Below are 19,751 nucleotides of genomic sequence, written 5' to 3' on the forward strand. Positions count from 1 at the left end.
AACATTAAATATCTGCAGAAGCTCCATCACTCATCAACAGATTAAATAACATGTTTTAAACCAAGGGGGTCCAAACTATGGCCCGGGGGCCAAATGTGGAGAGCGTGTAGACAAGAAAAAGCTTCCTTTTAAAAAATGTTTATTGTATTTTTGAGTTTATGAATATTTCCCAGAACTTCCCCTTTTCTTTTATCCAGGTCTACTTCGATGAGTCCCTCAGTACTTCGATGAGTCCCTCAGTACTTCGATGAGTCCCTCAGTACTTCGATGAGTCCCTCAGTACTTCGATGAGTCCCTCAGTACTTCGATGAGTCTTCTCAGTACTTCGATGAGTCTTCTCAGTACTTCGATGAGTCTCTCAGTACTTCGATGAGTCTTCTCAGTACTTCGATGAGTCTCTCAGTACTTCGATGAGTCTCTCAGTACTTCGATGAGTCTTCTCAGTACTTCGATGAGTCTCTCAGTACTTCGATGAGTCCCTCAATACTTCGATGAGTCTTCTCAGTACTTCGATGAGTCTTCTCAGTACTTCGATGAGTCCCTCAGTACTTCGATGAGTCTTCTCAGTACTTCGATGAGTCCCTCAGTACTTCAATGAGTCCCTCAATACTTCGATGAGTCTTCTCAGTACTTTGATGAGTCCCTCAGTACTTCGATGAGTCTTCTCAGTACTTCGATGAGTATTCTCAGTACTTCGATGAGTCCCTCAGTACTTCGATGAGTCCCTCAATACTTCGATGAGTCTTCTCAGTACTTCGATGAGTCCCTCAGTACTTCGATGAGTCCCTCAATACTTCGATGAGTCTTCTCAGCACTTCGATGAGTCTTCTCAGTACTTCGATGAGTCTCTCAGTACTTCGATGAGTCTTCTCAGTACTTCGATGAGTCTTCTCAGCACTTCGATGAGTCTTCTCAGTACTTCGATGAGTCTTCTCAGCACTTCGATGAGTCTTCTCAGCACTTCGATGAGTCTTCTCAGTATTTCGATGAGTCTTCTCAGTACTTCGATGAGTCTTCTCAGTACTTCGATGAGTCTTCTCAGTACTTCGATGAGTCTTCTCAGCACTTCGATGAGTCTTCTCAGCACTTCGATGAGTCTTCTCAGTACTTCGATGAGTCTTCTCAGTACTTCGATGAGTCTTCTCAGCACTTCGATGAGTCTTCTCAGTACTTCGATGAGTCTTCTCAGTACTTCGATGAGTCTTCTCAGTACTTCGATGAGTCTTCTCAGTACTTCGATGAGTCTTCTCAGTACTTCGATGAGTCTTCTCAGCACTTCGATGAGTCTTCTCAGTACTTCGATGAGTCTTCTCAGTACTTTGATGAGTCTTCTCAGCACTTCGATGAGTCTTCTCAGTACTTCGATGAGTCCCTCAGTACTTCGATGAGTCTTCTCAGTACTTCGATGAGTCCCTCAGTACTTCGATGAGTCCCTCAGTACTTCGATGAGTCTTCTCAGCACTTCGATGAGTCTTCTCAGTACTTCGATGAGTCTTCTCAGTACTTCGATGAGTCCCTCAGTACTTCGATGAGTCTTCTCAGTACTTCGATGAGTCCCTCAGTACTTCGATGAGTCCCCTCAGTACTTCGATGAGTCCCCTCAGTACTTCGATAATTACTAGTACTTAGTTACTTCTCCACGCTGCCTTTGAGGTCACATTGTTCAGAGACCTTGAGTTTTCCTGAACACATCTTAAAATAAAAAGAGGCGGAGCTGATTGGCATCGCAGCGTCTGATTGGCTGTCAGGACTTTCTGAAATGCATGAAGAACCATCAGGAACATTTCTTCCTCTTCATGTAAACACATCCTCCCTATCCCTCATGGAGTTCATCTCCATCCTCACCCTGAAACACTCAGCAGGAGGATGGAGTTCCACAATAACAGCCTCAGTGTGTGTTCAGGGACTCCATGTAATGGAAAGTGGCCCCAAGAGCCCAGCTGGTCTCCACCTGATGGATGGTTCTCGCCAGCTGCAACACACACACACACACACACACACACACACACACACACACACACACACACACACACACACACACACACACACACACACACACACACACACACACACACACACACACACACACACACACACACACACACACACACACACACACACAGTAATGTAAGCCTTATTGATCTATATGAATGCTTCTCTAATGGACGCACAAACTGTTCAGATCTGGAGATTCATAACCGAAAACTCCATATCTCAGAAAAGTGATCACAACCGTTTCAGTGTAATTCCCCCCTGAAAAATACCTGGACGTGTTTTATATTATATACATATATACATATACATATAAATATATATTTATATATATATTATACAGTCTCTATACAGTACGCCCCTCACCAATATGTTATTATATCTTCTCCTGGGACCACCCTGAAGAGATGAGCCTCTGATCCAGTGTAGAGTAGTCAGTGTACAGCTGGGATAACAGGGGACATTTGCTGAGCCCTCAAAATAACTCAACACAGCCATTAATGTCTAACCCGCTGCAACAAGGTGAGTACACCCTAAGTGAGAATGGCTAAATTGGGCCCAATTAGCCATTTCTCCTCCCCGGTGTCATGTGACTCGTTAAGGTCTCAGGTGTGATGGGGAGCAGGTGTGTATCATCTGGTGTTTCGCTCTCACTCTCTCATACTGGTCACTGGAAGTTCAACATGGCACCTCATGGCAAAGAACTCTCTGAGGATCTGAAAGAAAGAGCTGTTGCTCTACATAAAGATGGCCGAGGCTATAAGAAGAGAGAGCACCCTGAAACTGAGCTGCAGCACGGTGGTCCAGACCATACAGCGGTTTAACAGGACTGGTTCCACTCAGAACAGGTCTCGCCTTGGTCCACCAAAGAGGTTGAGTGCACGTGCTCAGCGTCATGTCCAGAGGCTGTCTCTTGAAAATAGACGTATGACTGCTGCCAGCATTGCTGCCGAGGTGAAAGGGGTGGGGGGTCAGTCTGTCGGTGCTCAGACCATACGCCGCACACTGTATCAAATGGGTCTGCATGGCTGTCGTCCCAGAAAGAAGCCTCTAATAAAGATGATGCTCAAGAAAACCCGCAAACAGTTTGCTGAAGACAAGCAGACTAAGGACATGGATTACTGGAACCACGTCCTGTGGTCTGATGAGACCAAGGTAAACTTATCTGGTTCAGATGGTGTCAAGCGTGTGTGGCGGCGACCAGGTGAGGAGTACAAAGACAAGTGTGTCTTGGCTACAGTCGAGCATGGTGGTGGGAGTGTCAGGGGCTGATGAGTGCTGCCATCTGTGGGGAGCTACAGTTCATTGAGGGAACCATGAAGGCCCACCTGTACTGTGACATACTGAAGCAGAGCATGATCCCCTCCCTTCAGAAACTGGGCCGCAGGGCAGTATTCCAACATGATACCGACCCCAAACACACCTCCAAGAGGACCACTGCCTTGCTAAAGAGACTGAGGGTAAAGGTGATGGACTGGCCAAGCATGTCTCCAGACCTAAACCCTGTGGGGCATCCTCAGACGGAGGGTGGAGGAGCACAAGGTTTCTGACATCCAGCAGCTCCGTGATGTGGTCATGGAGGAGTGGAAGAGGGTTCCAGTGGCAACCTGTGAAGCTCTACTGAACTCTGTGCCCAGGAGAGTTCAGGCAGTTCCGGAAAATAATGGTGGCACAAAATATCGACACTTTGGGCAAAATTTGGCCATTCTCACTTAGGGTGTTCTCACCTTGTTGCAGCGGGTTAGACATTAATGGCTGTGTTGAGTTATTTTGAGGGCTCAGCAAATGTATCCTGTTATCCCAGCTGTACACTGACTACTCTACACTGGATCAGAGGGTCATCTCTTCAGGGTGGTCCCAGGAGAAGATATATATACACAAAGGTGAGGGGCTGCTCACTTTAGTGAGATACTGTGTGAGAGAATTCTCGACTCTTCTGAACAGCTCCAGGACTGTAATGGAAAATCCATCCTGTGAATAATATGATAACAGTTTGTGAACTGAGAGGGGGGGGGGCCGACCTTGAGGGGTTTGTTGGGGGGGAAGCCGAGCTCCTGCAGCAGCGTGGAGATGTAGACCAGGTCCAGACAGAGAAAGGGACTCCAGCCGCCGGACAGACCGGCCCCCCCGCACACTGAAACACATTAACATTTTCAATCAGACATTTCCCAATAAAAGCACGCATGGGAGACACTGTGTTCAAAGCCGTTTAAAATATAGATTGAATTTGTGTAAACTTGAGTCAGCACTGCAGGGGGAATTTAAGTTCAAATAAATATTAAAATGGTCAAACTTTCTTTTAGTATTTTCCCACTGTCTTATTAAAACTTTTGTGTTTGTTACTTTTGTTTAAAGATCATTCCTTATTGTTGTACTTATTATTCTTGTTGAACATTCGCAGTTTTCCTTTTTATTGACTTTTCTTCGTGTGTATTAATATTGCCTTGGTTTTACCACGTTTGTTTTTATATTGTCTTATAAGCACATCTTTGTGTAATGCTATATCATTTCTATTTCCCTAATCTTTTAGTTGTATTGTTATTGACTTATTTTTCACTGATCTTGTAATATTTATAATGCTCATGAAGTGCAGTGTGCAGAGCGTCCAGCAGGGGGCGCCGCCTCACCTCTCTCCGCTGCGTCGCTGTAGTCCGACACCTTCACGCTGCCTCCCGTCCTCTCCTCTGAAACACAGGAATAAATGATAAAGCCTTTACTAATTATACTTATATACATTATTTCAAAGTTGAAATGTCTTCCTGACTTTAAAATCATGTTATCTTTATTATTTGTGTTGAAATATTGAAAAACCTTGTATTTAGTTTGATTGTTTCAACACCTTTTTATTTCTCAAATAAACCTAAGATATATTTCTCACTGTTATAAAAACACAGTTTTATTCTGTTGTTTACAAACCTTATTCTTTCTGGACTTTTGAGATCTTTTTCTAACATTTCATATCTATTTATTAGAACGGTGATCCGCTCACACCGTTCAGAGAAGAGACGCAATAATGAATCACTTAATACTGGTGTGGAGGATCTGAGGATCTGAATACTGTACACACTGTAAATACTACTGTACACACTACTGTAAACTACTGTAAATACTACTGTAAATACTACTGTACACACTACTGTAAATACTACTGTAAATACTACTGTAAATACTACTGTACACACTACTGTAAATACTACTGTAAATACTACTGTACACACTACTGTAAATACTACTGTAAATACTGTACACACTGTAAATACTACTGTACACACTACTGTAAATACTACTGTACACACTACTGTAAATACTACTGTAAATACTACTGTACACTACTGTAAATACTACTGTAAATACTACTGTACACACTACTGTAAATACTACTGTAAATACTATTGTACACACTACTGTAAATACTACTGTACACACTACTGTAAATACTACTGTACACACTACTGTAAATACTACTGTAAATACTATTGTACACACTACTGTAAATACTACTGTAAATACTATTGTACCACTACTGTAAATACTACTGTACATACTACTGTAAATACTACTGTACACACTACTGTAAATACTACTGTAAATACTACTGTACACACTACTGTAAATACTACTGTAAATACTGTACACACTGTAAATACTACTGTACACACTACTGTAAATACTACTGTACACACTACTGTAAATACTATTGTACACACTACTGTAAATACTACTGTACACATACTACTGTAAACTACTACACACACTATTATAACTATAACTATTATAACTATAACTATTATAACTATTATAACTATAATAACTATTATAACTATTATAACTATAACTATAACTATTATAACTATAACTATTATAACTATAACTATTATAACTATAACTATTATAACTATTATAACTATAATAACTATTATAACTATTATAACTATAACTATAACTATTATAACTATAACTATAACTATTATAACTATAATAACTATTATAACTATAACTATTATAACTATAACTATAACTATTATAGTTATAATAGTTATAGTTATAGTTATAATAGTTATAGTTATAATAGTTATTATAGTTATAATAGTGTGAATATGAACTTCAGGTTGCAGTCTCACCGATGAGGCCGAGGTCGGCAGCGCGGTCGTAGTAGAAGGAGAAAGCGTAGAAGTCGATGTCGGCCGGCTCGGCCTTCAGCACCTTCCCCCCCAACACGTGCTGGACCCGGAGCCGGCACGCCTCCAGCACCGCCCCCCCTTCCCCGCCGGAGAGAAGGAACAAACACACATTAATAAATGAGAGCAAGTGAAGGGCAATATCTGAGGAAATAAAACACGGGAGGGATGTCTTCAAAAAGAAACGGTAGAAATAAAGGAAATAAAATAGAGAAGTTCAATTAATAACCCTAACCCCCAACATAAGTGAGAACACATATCAGTAAAATATACAAACAGTCCAGAACAGAAACCCAGAAAGTAACCAGAAATAATATAATAAAACATCCAAAACCAATTTTCTCCGTCAGTCAACCTGATATAAACGGACCAATCAGACGGCAGCTCACCTGCCTCCTGACCGCTCACAGTGTAAACAACGTCAGCGTGCTCCCAGCTCACCCCCGACCCCGGAGCCAGGCAGGGGGTCACCAGCTCTCTGCTGTCCCCTACTGTACACACACACACACACACACACACACACACACACACACACACACACACACACACACACACACACACACACACACACACACACACACACACACACACACACACACACACACACACACACACACACACACACACACACACACACACACAAATAAGTCGCAGCAACAGCTGGCCTGCAGGGAATTAATCTTGCTGCTGTGTTATTAAAAGATTAGATAATGGCTTATTTATCTGTGTGTGTGTGTGTGTGTGTGTGTGTGTGTAAAAGGCAGAGATGAAAGTCAGAAGGGAAAGACATTAAGAGTAAAGAGTAATGATGAGGTACATACGGGGGGGCGCCTCGACCCCTCCTAAGACCGCCAGCCGGGCCGACATCAGCCCCAGACCCAGATAACTGAGGACAGATCACCGGGTGTTATTCAACTCATCAGAACATTTAAAACCATCTAAAGATATATAGAGTGTGTGTGTGTGTGTGTGTACCTGTGCGCACAGTGTGTGTGTGTACCTGTGCCTACACAGTGTGTGTGTGTACCTGTGCGTACACAGTGTGTGTGTGTACCTGTGCGTACACAGTGTGTGTGTGTACCTGTGCGCACACAGTGTGTGTGTGTACCTGTGCCTACACAGTGTGTGTGTGTACCTGTGCGTACACACACACACAGTGTGTGTGTGTGTGTGTACCTGTGCCTACACAGTGTGTGTGTGTACCTGTGCGTACACAGTGTGTGTGTGTACCTGTGCGCACACAGTGTGTGTGTGTACCTGTGCGCACACAGTGTGTGTGTGTACCTGTGCCTACACAGTGTGTGTGTGTACCTGTGCGTACACAGTGTGTGTGTGTACCTGTGCGCACACAGTGTGTGTGTGTACCTGTGCGCACACAGTGTGTGTGTGTACCTGTGCCTACACAGTGTGTGTGTGTACCTGTGCGTACACAGTGTGTGTGTGTGTGTGTACCTGTGCCTACACAGTGTGTGTGTGTACCTGTGCGTACACAGTGTGTGTGTGTGTGTACCTGTGTGTGTACACAGTGTGTGTGTTGTTGAACATCTGGAAGGACTTGATGTAGTCGATGGGAGACGTCTGGATGGTTTTCTGCTCGGAGACACAGACCAGTTTAATGCTGCAGTTCCTAAGTTACCCCCCCACACAAATGTCAGCCTCACCTCGTCCTGAGGGCTGAAGGTGATCTGAGTCGACCCCCCACCCAGATCCAACATCCCAACCGTTGGGGAGTCGGCCCTGTGGAGATCACCTGTGGTAGGGGGGAGATTAGGAGCTGCAGAATAACCCAATAACAGGTAATCATTCATCTGACATCTTTACAGCAGAGTGACGGCATGGAAGAGTGTGTGTGTGTGTGTGTCCGTGTTTTCTCACCAGTGAGGAAGTTGACGGTGATCCAGGCAGAAATCCCTGAACAGAAAATATCAGATCGATAAGAAACACATGCAGTTCCTGCTGCAGCGTTGCCTCCTCGTTCATGTGGCCCTAAACATCTGCTATTCAAAACTTTCTGTCTCCCAGGTTTTCTTCCTTCTGATTTTCTTTCCAAACTTCAGTTTGGTTTTACAAAATGTGTATTTCTTCAAAATCATCACTTTGTTCCTAAATATTCTGACTTTTATTCTACAATTCGACTTTTACAAATGTCCCACTACCTTCTCATTATTCTAACTCCCTCTTCATGTGGCTCTAATCATCTTCTTTTAAAATTCACACAGGTTGTCTTCCAATCTTTTTTTCCTTTTGAATTTCTTTTAAAAATTTCGATTTCTTTTTTCCAAATTTCAACTTTTAGAATTTCTGACTATTTCTTCAAAATTATAATTTTCCCCCAAAAATCTGCATTTTTTTCTAATTCAGATGGTGGAGTGCTCTGTAGGTGAGGGTATATTGATGCGGTGGGTGACCGGAAGCAATTGAAGTTATTTAAGGCCTGGGGGGATGTGGTGCCATGATTTAAAATATAACTGAAAATATTACACAAGTGATCATTCTTGAACAACGTTACAGATGTGGCATAAAATCACATTATTCTAGCATGGGTCAATTTTGACCCACTTATGGAAGAGTGTAGGGCCCAGTCACATCTAAGGGGTAAACGTCTCTTTTTATTAAAATACCTGATTCTGAAGATATTGAGTTACATTTGTGATTTCATAGAGATATGACATGATAAATAAATACAAATGAGTCATAAAGTAAGATCTGAATGAATATAAATGTTACTTTATGAAGACATGAAGCGTACAGATGTGATTTATGAAGACATGAAGCGTACAGATGTGATTTATGAAGACATGAAGCGTACAGTAAAGCGTACAGATGTGATTTATGAAGACATGAAGCGTATAGATGTGATTTATGAAGACATGAAGCGTACAGATGTGATTTATGAAGACATGAAGCGTACAGATGTGATTTATGAAGACATGAAGCGTACAGATGTGATTTATGAAGACATGAAGCGTATAGATGTGATTGAGGTCACTGCGGGAGACATTAGCGCGTGGATTTAGCATCAGAGCTGTTTCCTCACGTCCTCTGACCCTCCTCTCAGAAACTGTATCAGGAGGCTTTAACTCTAAGAAGCCATTTTCAAAACAAAACAAACACCAGCGTCACAGAGAGCTGAACGCGGAGCTAAACACGGCACTTAGCGCCCCGCTCGCCCGCTGTATTAACAATAAGTCACTGCATGCTAACGCTAATCTGCGCGCCGGATAACTCCAGGACCCGAGGAGCGCGTCCATTAGAGGCCCCAAGTTAATTCAGTAATCATTAAGAGACTTTTAGTAACGAGCTGATCCATGTAGGAGCAGAAACAGGCCGGGAGGAACCGGGATAATCGTCCTCCAAGATTACCGGGACATTATCCCGCCCCATAATTGCTTGTATGAACTACTTTCTGAAGGATTGGATTATGGGGGGGGCGTGCACACACACGTGATCTGTGTAGCTCCAGCATCATCATCACTGTATCATACACTGCCTGGCCAAAAAAAAGGTCCCCCTCTAGTACCCGTTGGACCGCCTTCAGCTTTGATCACACATTCTCTGTGGCATCGTTTCCCCGAGCTTCTGCAACGTCTCAACATTTATTTCTGTCATTATTTTTGATCTTGTATTGATGACGGGAGATTCTGACCACTGATCAAAGTCTTCTCCAGCACATCACAAAGACACTCAATGGGGTTCAGGTCTGGACTCTGGGGGGGCCGATCCATGTGTGAAATGATGTCTCATGCTCCCTGAACCACTCTCTCACAGTCTGAGCCGATGGATCCTGGCATTGTCCTCTTAGAACATGCCCGCTCCATCAGAGGAGAAGAAACCCACTGATGGAATAAACTGTCCTTCAGGATATTCAGGGAGTCAGCTGACCTCATTCTTTGGGTTGCTGAACCTAGAGCAGACCAACTGCAGCAGCCCCAGATCATAGCACTGCCCCCACAGGCTGGGACCTGTTTTTTGGCCGAGCAGTGTACGTCAGAGCATAGAGGCATTAGTGGCCGATGTGATGAGAGGAAGGTCATTCAGCAGCCAACATCTGCCAGATATAATATCAGAGTGTTCAGACCCTCATTAATGGCCCTGCAGAACTTAGAGGAACATGTGACCAGGTCTCACTCAGCCCTGCAGAACCTACAGGAACATGTGACCAGGTCTCACTCAGCCCTGCAGAACCTACAGGAACATGTGACCAGGTCTCACTCAGCCCTGCAGAACCTACAGGAACATGTGACCAGGTCTCACTCAGCCCTGCAGAACCTACAGGAACATGTGACCAGGTCTCACTCAGCCCTGCAGAACCTACAGGAACATGTGACCAGGTCTCACTCAGCCCTGCAGAACCTACAGGAACATGTGACCAGGTCTCACTCAGCCCTGCAGAACCTAGAGGAACATGTGACCAGGTCTCACTCAGCCCTGCAGAACCTAAGGAACATGTGACCAGGTCTCACTCAGCCCTGCAGAACCTACAGGAACATGTGACCAGGTCTCACTCAGCCCTGCAGAACTTAGAGGAACATGTGACCAGGTCTCACTCAGCCCTGCAGAACTTAGAGGAACATGTGACCAGGTCTCACTCAGCCCTGCAGAACCTAGAGGAACATGTGACCAGGTCTCACTCGTGAATATTCTTTATGTCGCCTCTTGTTTTTGTATTCCTATTATTTATTCGGGTTCTTCTCTCGATATATAAGTGATTAGAATATTTATTTTCATGTTTCCGGTTAATTAATGAATTCCAGATTCAGACAAAACTAAATGTATTATTTCTTTATCGTGTGCACAACCTGCACTCGTTCATCCAGCCAATCAGAGCAGAGCGGGCTTCTTAAAGAGACAGGCGCACATTATTAGTGCTTTAACCGTTAAAGAGGTAAACATGTTGAGCAGAAAGAAGACGTTTCCTCAATCTGTAAAAGCTGCAAAAAACATGACGTGAATAAATGAAATTATATAAATGTTGAACAAATTATTGGAATCTTTCTCAGAATGACATTATGGTTCCTTCTGACTATGAAATACTATTGTTATTCCCTCGCTCTGAGAACGGGCAGACAGCATGTGAACATGCTTTTAAAACCAGAACCAGTGCTTTTATTTTGAAATTAGAGCAGGAGCAATAATGTGTTTCTCATCTTAAATCCAACTCAAGCTCTGATCAGACGCTCTCCCTGCAGGGCGATAACACTCCTGCACTGAGCTCTGCTGTGTGGAAGGAGCTGGACTGCAAATCTGCTTTAATGGAGCAAAGAGGAGCGAAGAGGAGAGCTGCTCCTCTTCGCTCCTCTGCAGCAGCTCTCTCTCCTCTGGGCTTAATCCCGCCTTTAATCTGCGGGTTATTGGCGAGTTCGTCGGGGAAATCAGAGTCGGATTAAAGAGATGGAAGATAAAGTGGTGTAATCTAATAAAGTCAAAAAGAGGAGGAGCAGAGAGGAGGAGCAGAGAGAGGAGAGAGAGAGGGAGAGGAGAGAGAGAGGGAGAGAGAGAGAGGAGAGGAGGAGAGAGGAGAGAGAGAGGAGAGAGAGAGAGGAGAGAGAGAGGAGGAGCAGAGAGAGGAGAGAGAGAGGAGGAGAGAGAGGGAGGAGGAGCAGAGAGAGAGGAGGAGAGAGAGAGGAGGAGCAGAGAGAGGGAGGAGAGAGAGGAGAGAGAGAGAGAGGGGGAGAGAGGAGGAGAGAGAGAGGAGCAGAGAGAGGAGAGAGAGAGAGGAGGAGCAGAGAGAGAGAGGAGAGAGAGGAGCAGAGAGAGGAGCAGAGGAGGGAGGAGAGAGAGGAGAGAGGAGGAGCAGAGAGAGGAGAGATAGAGGAGAGGAGAGAGAGAGAGGGAGGAGGAGAGAGAAAGGAGGAGAGAGAGGAGAGAGAGAGGAGGAGAGGAGCAGAGAGGAGGAGCAGAGAGGAGGAGAGAGGGAGGAGAGCGAAAGGAGGAGCAGAGAGAGGAGGAGCATGTTGTCATGTTATGTTTCTCATACTGCCTGTGCTGCAGCTCCTCTTTTCACCCTCTGACTGAAACCAGAGCCCAGTCTGCTCTGATTGGTCAACCTGCTTAGAGATGTCCCGCCCCAAATCTATCATGTACAATGTGTTGGAGTGCGAGTGCTCAGTAGTGATGTCACTGATCTGGAACATGTGGTCTATAAACATGCTGATATGTAACGGTTGACGGTACCTTCGTCTGTGCCGTCCATGATGGACACGCTGTCCTCTCGAGACAGGAAGGGAGAGTCCACGAACAGCGCCATCACCTGGACACACACACACACAAACACAATCACACACACACACACACACAACACAATCACACACACACACACAACACATCACACACACACACACACACACACAATCACACACACACACACACACAACACAATCACACACACACACACAAACACAATCACACACACACACACACACACACACACACACACACAATAGTAAAACTAAAATAGCATTCCACAGAAAAAGGTGATTATCAACCCACTGACATGACAAGGTTAACCCCCCCCTCCCCCCCTCCTCCCATCGCCTGAGGAGGTTATTAGTGCAGACGGAGGCTGTGTTTCCACCGCAGGCTGCGGTTCTGGTTCTGTCCCGGGTTCTGTCCCGGGTTCTGCCCCGGGTTCATGTCCCGGGTTCTGTCCCGGGTTCTGTCCCGGGTTCTGTCCTGGGTTCATGTCCCGGGTTCTGTCCCGGGTTCTGTCTGTGGTGCAGTGTAGCGTTGTGTCAGGCCGATGTATGTAGTGTAGTTGCAGTACAGTGATACTGTGTACTCTGTGTTGAAAGTGTGTGATCAATCAGGTGTGTGTGTGTGTGTGTGTGTGTGTGTGTGTGTGTGTGTGTACCCTCTGGAGCAGGAGTCTGGCCTGCCCCCCCGGCAGCAGCCTCAGTCCGGCGGTGGCTCTCAGTACCACTGGGGTCCGGCTCCAGGCAGAGGGGGGGACACTGGTTTTGGCCACCTCCAGCAGCTGCAGGATCCCCGCTGCACACTGAAGGGGGGGGGGGTAAAGAAAGAGAAACTTGTGAATTTAAAACGAAGACAAATCTTAAACTTTTTAAAGCAAATATTGAATATTTGCTTTAAAAAGTGAAAATATTTAGGAAAAAAGTCAAGAAGAAGAACAAAACGTTGACTCCTGAAAATAAAGATAGACTGATATAAAAATAAGAAACTATCTATTGAAGAGAAATCACTTTGGAAAAAAGTTACATCTAAATATTAATTGATTAATTGATATTATGGATATAAAGCAGTGAACCTGGTCGGGGGCGTCGGCGTACGCAGACAGGCCCGGTTCGATGGCTCTGAACGTCTCCTGAAACAGAGACGGAGCGGCTGCAGGAGACAGGAAGCACTCAGGGTTAAATCTGATATAAATGTCAGGAAGTATTTTTACGTGTGTCTGAGAGTTGAAGAGGTATGAACTGTAACAAAAACACAGAGAGGGGGGAACTCTTTACGGTGATGAATGTCAGACCTGCTGTCCGGCAGCAGCAGGGAGCCGGGGAGATGTGAATAATGAGAACATTTTGTCTTAAATCATTAAATAATCGAGATTATCTCTCAGCTCTGCGGCGCAGCTTTGAGGATGATAATATGATTTGGATAATAATAATGAGAGATAAAGCAGACTGACCCTGGACCTGTGCCTCCATCAGAGCTCTTAATGACAATCCTCGTCTGAGTAACTAACAGGTTAGCTCCACGCTAACAAAGAGCCAAAACTGCACTCAGCTCCAGCTCAGCGCTAAATGCGATAACGAAGGCATTTGGCCCCGCTCTGCAGGCCCCCGCTCTGCAGACCCTCCTCTAAGCCTAATATAACCCTCTGAAACTCTAATGAGTCTGTCCATTTTCAGGTCCTGGCAGCGTCTGCCGGACTCACAGCTGGTAATTACTGTCCGGGTTTGAACACACTGAGGAACAGCTGATCCAGCGAGGGGGGGGGGGGGCTCCCAATACACAAATATATCCTCAGCACAGAGTCTTTAAGATTATTATATTTATTTCACATTTCTGACTCCCCCCCCCCCACCATACCGTTGGTTTGGACCTGGAACTTGAAGATGTGGACTCTTGTCCCAGTGCTCCCAGCATCGAACATGATGCCGTACTGGAAGCGCTGTCCGTCAGCGAAGGCAGGCTCGTGGTCCGGGCTCTGGTCCGGGCCGGGCCGGCGGTACGAGGGTATTCTGAAGGTCTCTGGACTCGAGTCGTAGTGCCGCTTCACCAACAGGAGGTAGAGGAGAAGGAACCCCGCGGAGAGGAAGACCCCGGGCAGCTTCGGTCTCTTCATCACTGATCATCCTGGGAGAGCGGCATCCCCCCCCCCGAGACTGCTGAAGAGGAGACAACAACACTCTGAGGGGGGGGGCTCAGATCTTTACTTGAGTAAAAGTAGAAGTACCAGAGAGTAAGAATACTACAGGTAAAAGTCCTGTATTTAAAATGTGAGAGCTGCAGGCTCACAATGCAGAGCTGCAGGCTCACAATGCAGAGCTGCAGGCTCACAATGCAGAGCTGCAGGTTCTCGATGCAGAGCTGCAGGTTCTCGATGCAGAGCTGCAGGCTCACAATGCAGAGCTGCTGCTCACATGCAGAGCTGCAGGCTCACAATGCAGAGCTGCAGGCTCACAATGCAGAGCTGCAGGCTCACAATGCAGAGCTGCAGGCTCACAATGCAGAGCTGCATTGTGCAGAGCTGCAGGCTCACAATGCAGAGCTGCAGGTTCTCGATGCAGAGCTGCAGGTTCTCGATGCAGAGCTGCAGGCTCACAATGCAGAGCTGCGGGCTCACAATGCAGAGCTGCAGACTCACAATGCAGAGCTGCAGGCTCACAATGCAGAGCTGAAGGTTATCGAGGCAGAGCTGCAGGCTCACAATGCAGAGCTGCAGGTTCTCGATGCAGAGCTGCAGGCTCACAATGCAGAGCTGCAGGTTCTCAATGCAGAGCTGCAGGCTCACAATGCAGAGCTGCAGGTTCTCGATGCAGAGCTGCAGGCTCACAATGCAGAGCTGCAGGTTCTCAATGCAGAGCTGCAGGCTCACAATGCAGAGCTGCAGGTTCTCGATACAGAGCTGCAGGCTCACAGTGCAGAGCTGCAGACTGAAGCAACAGAAGGTCTCTCTCTCTGGGTCTGCTGCTTGAACCCTGAGACCTTCAGAGCCTCGTGGCAGAGTGTTGAAGATCTGCAGCCTCTGTCCTCTGTGGAATCTCCGGCTTTTAGAAAGCTTGTCAGCCAAATCCCCGTTAACACACCAATGACCAGGTGAGCTAACGCTGCATAGAGACTGGTTCCTATCCAGCAGGTCACAGGGCCGTGCAGAGGCTCCACTAACATGTTATTAATGACACACAGAGACGTCACGGTACCGGTATCACATATTATCCAGCCCACTGAAACGGAGCAGCAGTTTAACCTCTAGCTCTTCCCTCATGTTCAGCATGTACTGCCAGATAGAGAGCTTTAATTACTGAGCTGCAGTAAACTACATGTTAGCATTTAAAGCCAAACTTTAGAGGTTATTCTGGTGAGAGTCACTCAGAGTAACTCAGAGTAGTGTAACGCATCACAGTTCAGAGACAGTGATGATGTAATGTCCCTTATCACTTTCAGAAGACAGGAATCAGTAATAGGTACTGGATTACATGCTGGAAGTTACTTGCCCATCACTGAGTACAAGTAGTACCTGAAAGAAAATATACTGGACTTGAGTAATGTACTTAGTTACTCCCCCTTTAAAACATTAAACTTCTACAAAGTTTTTTAAAGAACATTTTGCCTCAGGCTAGCATGGAGGTTAGCCTGTTAGCATTTAGCAACATGCTAACAGATGTACCTTCTGTAACAGCCGCTTCTCTTACAGAACAAACCGGAACCCCGGTGAGTGAGCGTGCCGTCAGCCGCTGCTCCTGATCAAACACTCTGATGAATGCCTGTGATCTTCATCCATTAATCAAACCGTTTATCCTCTTTAATCTTCATGCCCCTCTCTGCAGAAAACAACACAGCGCACACTGATGACGCAGCACGGACAGGATGTGGGAACGTGGCCGAAAACTCGCGATCAAAATAGTTTAATAAAAATAAATAAGATATACTTTAGTAATTGTCATTATAATAAAACAAAATAATAATGCTGATTTTGATACCTGAATATTTAGAAATAATAAAAACAGCAATAATAAAAATGTAAAAAAGCCCAAATAAAATAATATATATACTTAAATAAAAACAACCATTAAAAACATACCGAGGGGAGAACGGCATGAAAACGCAAAGAATGAGCAGAATAATAATATTAGTTCAATGTAAACAAAAACTCAGTGCTTTAGTAATATTAACAATGTATTTGAAACGCCTCGCTCTCAAGAGGATGAACCCTTTGATTGCCTTGCAGCCTGTAGGGGGCGCTGCATGCCGCCTGCTTCATTAATAGGAGCCTCTATTCATGCACTCATTAACCTGAAGCAGCCAATCAGACGCCTCGCTGGGTGTGTGTGTGTGTGTGTGTGTGTGTGTGTGTGTGTGTGTGTGTGTGTGTGTGTGTGTGTGTGTGTGTGTGTGTGTGTGTGTGTCAGTATAAATGAGCAGATAATTGAAATAATCCAAACATGTTTTTTCAATAATAAAAAAGGTGAAATTCTTTCAGACTCCTCTCTAAATAATTGAATACCTCCATTTTCAAAAGTTCCCTGATTATCTTAATTTTGGAAGGTACAATTCAGAAAGTTGCTCAGATTCGTAAATCTGCATTTTAAAAATGATTTGAAAACTAAATGTTTGCAGGTTGAAATTAAAGAATACATTTCAATGCTGAAATTCTGAAATCTGCAAAATGAAATTTGACAAGTCAATTCATCTGAGTCTGAAGTGGACCCTCCCCTCCTCCCCGCTGCTCTATATAATAATAATCTGTTTATGATTTTAATGGAGGTTAATGTCTCTGTAATCTTTGCAGAGTGGATCCTAATCTTCAGATTTACATATAAATGACATTTAGAGACAATTACGTTTCTGACTCTAATCCAAAGAAACCGATGATGGGCAAACAAACAAAGACAATAATATTAGTGATAAACTATATAAGAGTTCACAGGTCAAATAACTGTAGTACAGTTAGAAAATAATGATGAATTCATGGAAACAAACACTGAAAAAATATAGTTTTAAACCTTGAAATGTTTTGTAGAAATATATTGATTTATTATCAGTAAAAAATAAAAAAACAATAATTAGAATTAATAACGTGAAAACATCCAGAAAATAAACACGTTTCATGTGTTTCAAACAGGAAGAACAGAACAAACATTAAAGTTGTGAAAGAGTGCACAAAAAAATAGTTGGAATCACAAATAAACAAATGGACATTTTCTTTGTTTAAAAGTGAAGAAGGTATAAAATACAAAGAAAACAGAAGTTCAGGAAAAGGGGAATTATGAAGTTGTCCTCCTCTATGAACAAAGGGGTTAATCTTATGAAGTGTGTGAGGGCCGGAGGCTGAGCTGAGGTCATGTGACCCATGTATCTGGGTCATGTGATCAGTGGGATTATTAAGGGATAATTTGAGGGATTTCTGAGGATATAATTCAGTATGTTTGGAAAATAATTGATGGAAGATTCCACTTTCATCTTTTGAGATTAGAAGCAGCAGCAGCTGGACATCTGGAGGAAACCGGGGGGACTTTTTAAAAGAAAAAGGGCGTTCAAAATGATATCCCCAAAACCCTCAGCGGGAAAAGGGACTTTTTAAAAGTGAGACACTACATATGATATAAAACCAAAAATCACCCGGAGAGGACTTTTTTAAAGAGAGACCCTACTACGATATAAACATGCCCTCAGCGGAGAGGACTCTTTAAATTAGAGCCAAAATCTGATATACCCTAAAACACCCGAGGAGAGGACTTTTTAAAAGTAGAGACCTCCCTACTGTATTACCCCTGAACACCCGCGGGAGAGGCCTTTAAAGTAGGACATACAACTGAATACACCTGAACATCAGCAGGAGGGACTTTTAAAAAAGGGTGAGCCCAAAAACATACTGATATAAAACCTTGAAAAATCAGCCGGAGAGGATTCTTTAAAGTGAGACACCATATGATATAAAAACCAAACCATCAGCAGGGGGACTCTTTAAAGTAGAGCCCACTACATACTGAACCCACCTAAACATCAGCAGGAGAGGACCTTTAAAGTAGGGGACCTACTTACTGTATAAAACCTAAACATCAGCAGGAGGGATCTTAAATTTAAAATTTAACAAAATGATAAACACCTGAAATAAAGGGGAGAGGACCTTTAAAGTAGAACTCTAAATGATAACCCCTAAACCCTCAGCAGGAGAGGACTTTTTAAAAGTAGAGACACAAAATTTTTTTTTTATTTTTAAAAACCTAAACCCTTTCAGCAGGAGAGGACTCTTTAAAGTAGAGACATTTCCCTATGTATCACCTGAACATCAGCGGGAGAGGATTTTTAAAGTAGAAAACCAACATACTAAAATTACACCTGAAAAATCACAGGAGAGACTTTTTAAAGTAGAGAATAATATGATAACACCTGAAAAACCAGGAGGGACTTTTTAAAAGTAGATCGCTACAACTGAAAAAACACCTAAAATTTCAGCAGGAGGGGATTTTTTAAATTTAGAGACTCTACATATGATTAAAACCTGAAAAACGAGGAGGGGATCTTTAAATTTTAGAGACACTACATACTGATATACACCTGAACATCAGCAGGGGGAGGCCTTTTTAAAGTAGAGACCTCTTCCGGGATAAACCCCTCCCCTCAGCAGGAGAGGACTCTTTAAAGTAGGACACTACTTCTGAAAAAACCCCTAAAACACCCAGCGGGGAAAAGGCCTTTTTAAAAGGGAGGACCCCAACCTACGATTTTAACCCCTGAACATCACAGGAGGGACTCAAAAAAAGTAAGACTCTCCCAAAAACTGATATACACCGAACATCAGCGGGAGGGGGATTTTAAAAAGTAGAGACAACATACTGATAAAACCCCCCTGAAACAGCAGGAGGGGGACTTTAAAGTGGGAACACTCCCTATGAATTACACCTGAAACATCAGCAGGGAGGACTTTTTTAAAGAAAGGGGCCATACATATGATATAACCTAAACCCTCAGCAGGAGGGGAACTTTTTTTAAAGTAGAGACGCAACATACTGATATACACCTGAACATCAGAAAGGGGGACTTTTTTTAAAGTAGAGACTCTACATATAAAATTTTAAACCGAAAAACCCGGAGGGACTTTTTTAAAGTAGAGACCTAAAAAATGTTTATACCCCTTGAACATCACAGGAGGGACCTTTAAATTTAGAAAACTTTAAACTGAAAACCCCCCTGAACATCCCCGGAAGGCTTTTTAAAAGTAGGGGCCCAACAAACTGATAAACACCTGAACATCAGAAAGGAGGGACTTTTTTAAATTTGGGAGCCCACACAAATGATATACCCCCCTAACCCTCAGCAGGAGAGGCCTCTTTAAAAGAAAGGACTTAATACTAAAAAAACCCCTGAACATCACAGGAGGGGGAAACCTTTTTAAAAGTA

At 44.0% G+C, this 19,751-nt stretch overlaps 2 protein-coding genes across 6 annotated transcripts; one reads left to right on the top strand and one right to left on the bottom strand.

Annotated features, from left to right (window-relative positions):
- Nucleotides 1–122: 122 nt before the first annotated feature.
- entpd6 (ectonucleoside triphosphate diphosphohydrolase 6) lies at nt 123–16,208 on the bottom strand. Of its 5 annotated transcripts, XM_063874746.1 has the most exons (15): nt 16,018–16,208; nt 14,217–14,515; nt 13,435–13,511; nt 13,021–13,164; nt 12,345–12,420; nt 8,046–8,081; nt 7,832–7,944; nt 7,681–7,760; nt 6,992–7,056; nt 6,560–6,661; nt 6,114–6,251; nt 4,620–4,676; nt 4,014–4,126; nt 1,846–1,972; nt 123–1,754 (listed from the first exon to the last, which is right to left on the bottom strand). In XM_063874746.1, the coding sequence occupies exons 2-14, from the start codon at nt 14,470–14,472 to the stop codon at nt 1,889–1,891; spliced, it is 1,341 nt and encodes a 446-aa protein (XP_063730816.1). In that variant the 5' UTR covers nt 14,473–14,515; nt 16,018–16,208; the 3' UTR covers nt 123–1,754; nt 1,846–1,888. The 5 variants fall into 5 exon arrangements, with proteins under 5 accessions (XP_063730816.1, XP_063730818.1, XP_063730817.1 ...); XM_063874748.1 differs by having other exon boundaries at nt 123–1,972; nt 7,832–7,920; XM_063874747.1 differs by having other exon boundaries at nt 123–1,972; nt 6,560–6,658.
- Nucleotides 924–1,922, top strand: LOC134858616 (uncharacterized). The gene is given in 1 exon segment (XM_063874593.1): nt 924–1,922. A coding segment is annotated over 1 exon segment (609 nt). The 3' UTR covers nt 1,533–1,922.
- Nucleotides 16,209–19,751: the final 3,543 nt, after the last annotated feature.

The sequence above is a fragment of the Eleginops maclovinus genome, chromosome 22, assembly GCF_036324505.1.
Source record: "Eleginops maclovinus isolate JMC-PN-2008 ecotype Puerto Natales chromosome 22, JC_Emac_rtc_rv5, whole genome shotgun sequence".
NCBI classification, from domain to species: domain Eukaryota; kingdom Metazoa; phylum Chordata; class Actinopteri; order Perciformes; family Eleginopidae; genus Eleginops; species Eleginops maclovinus.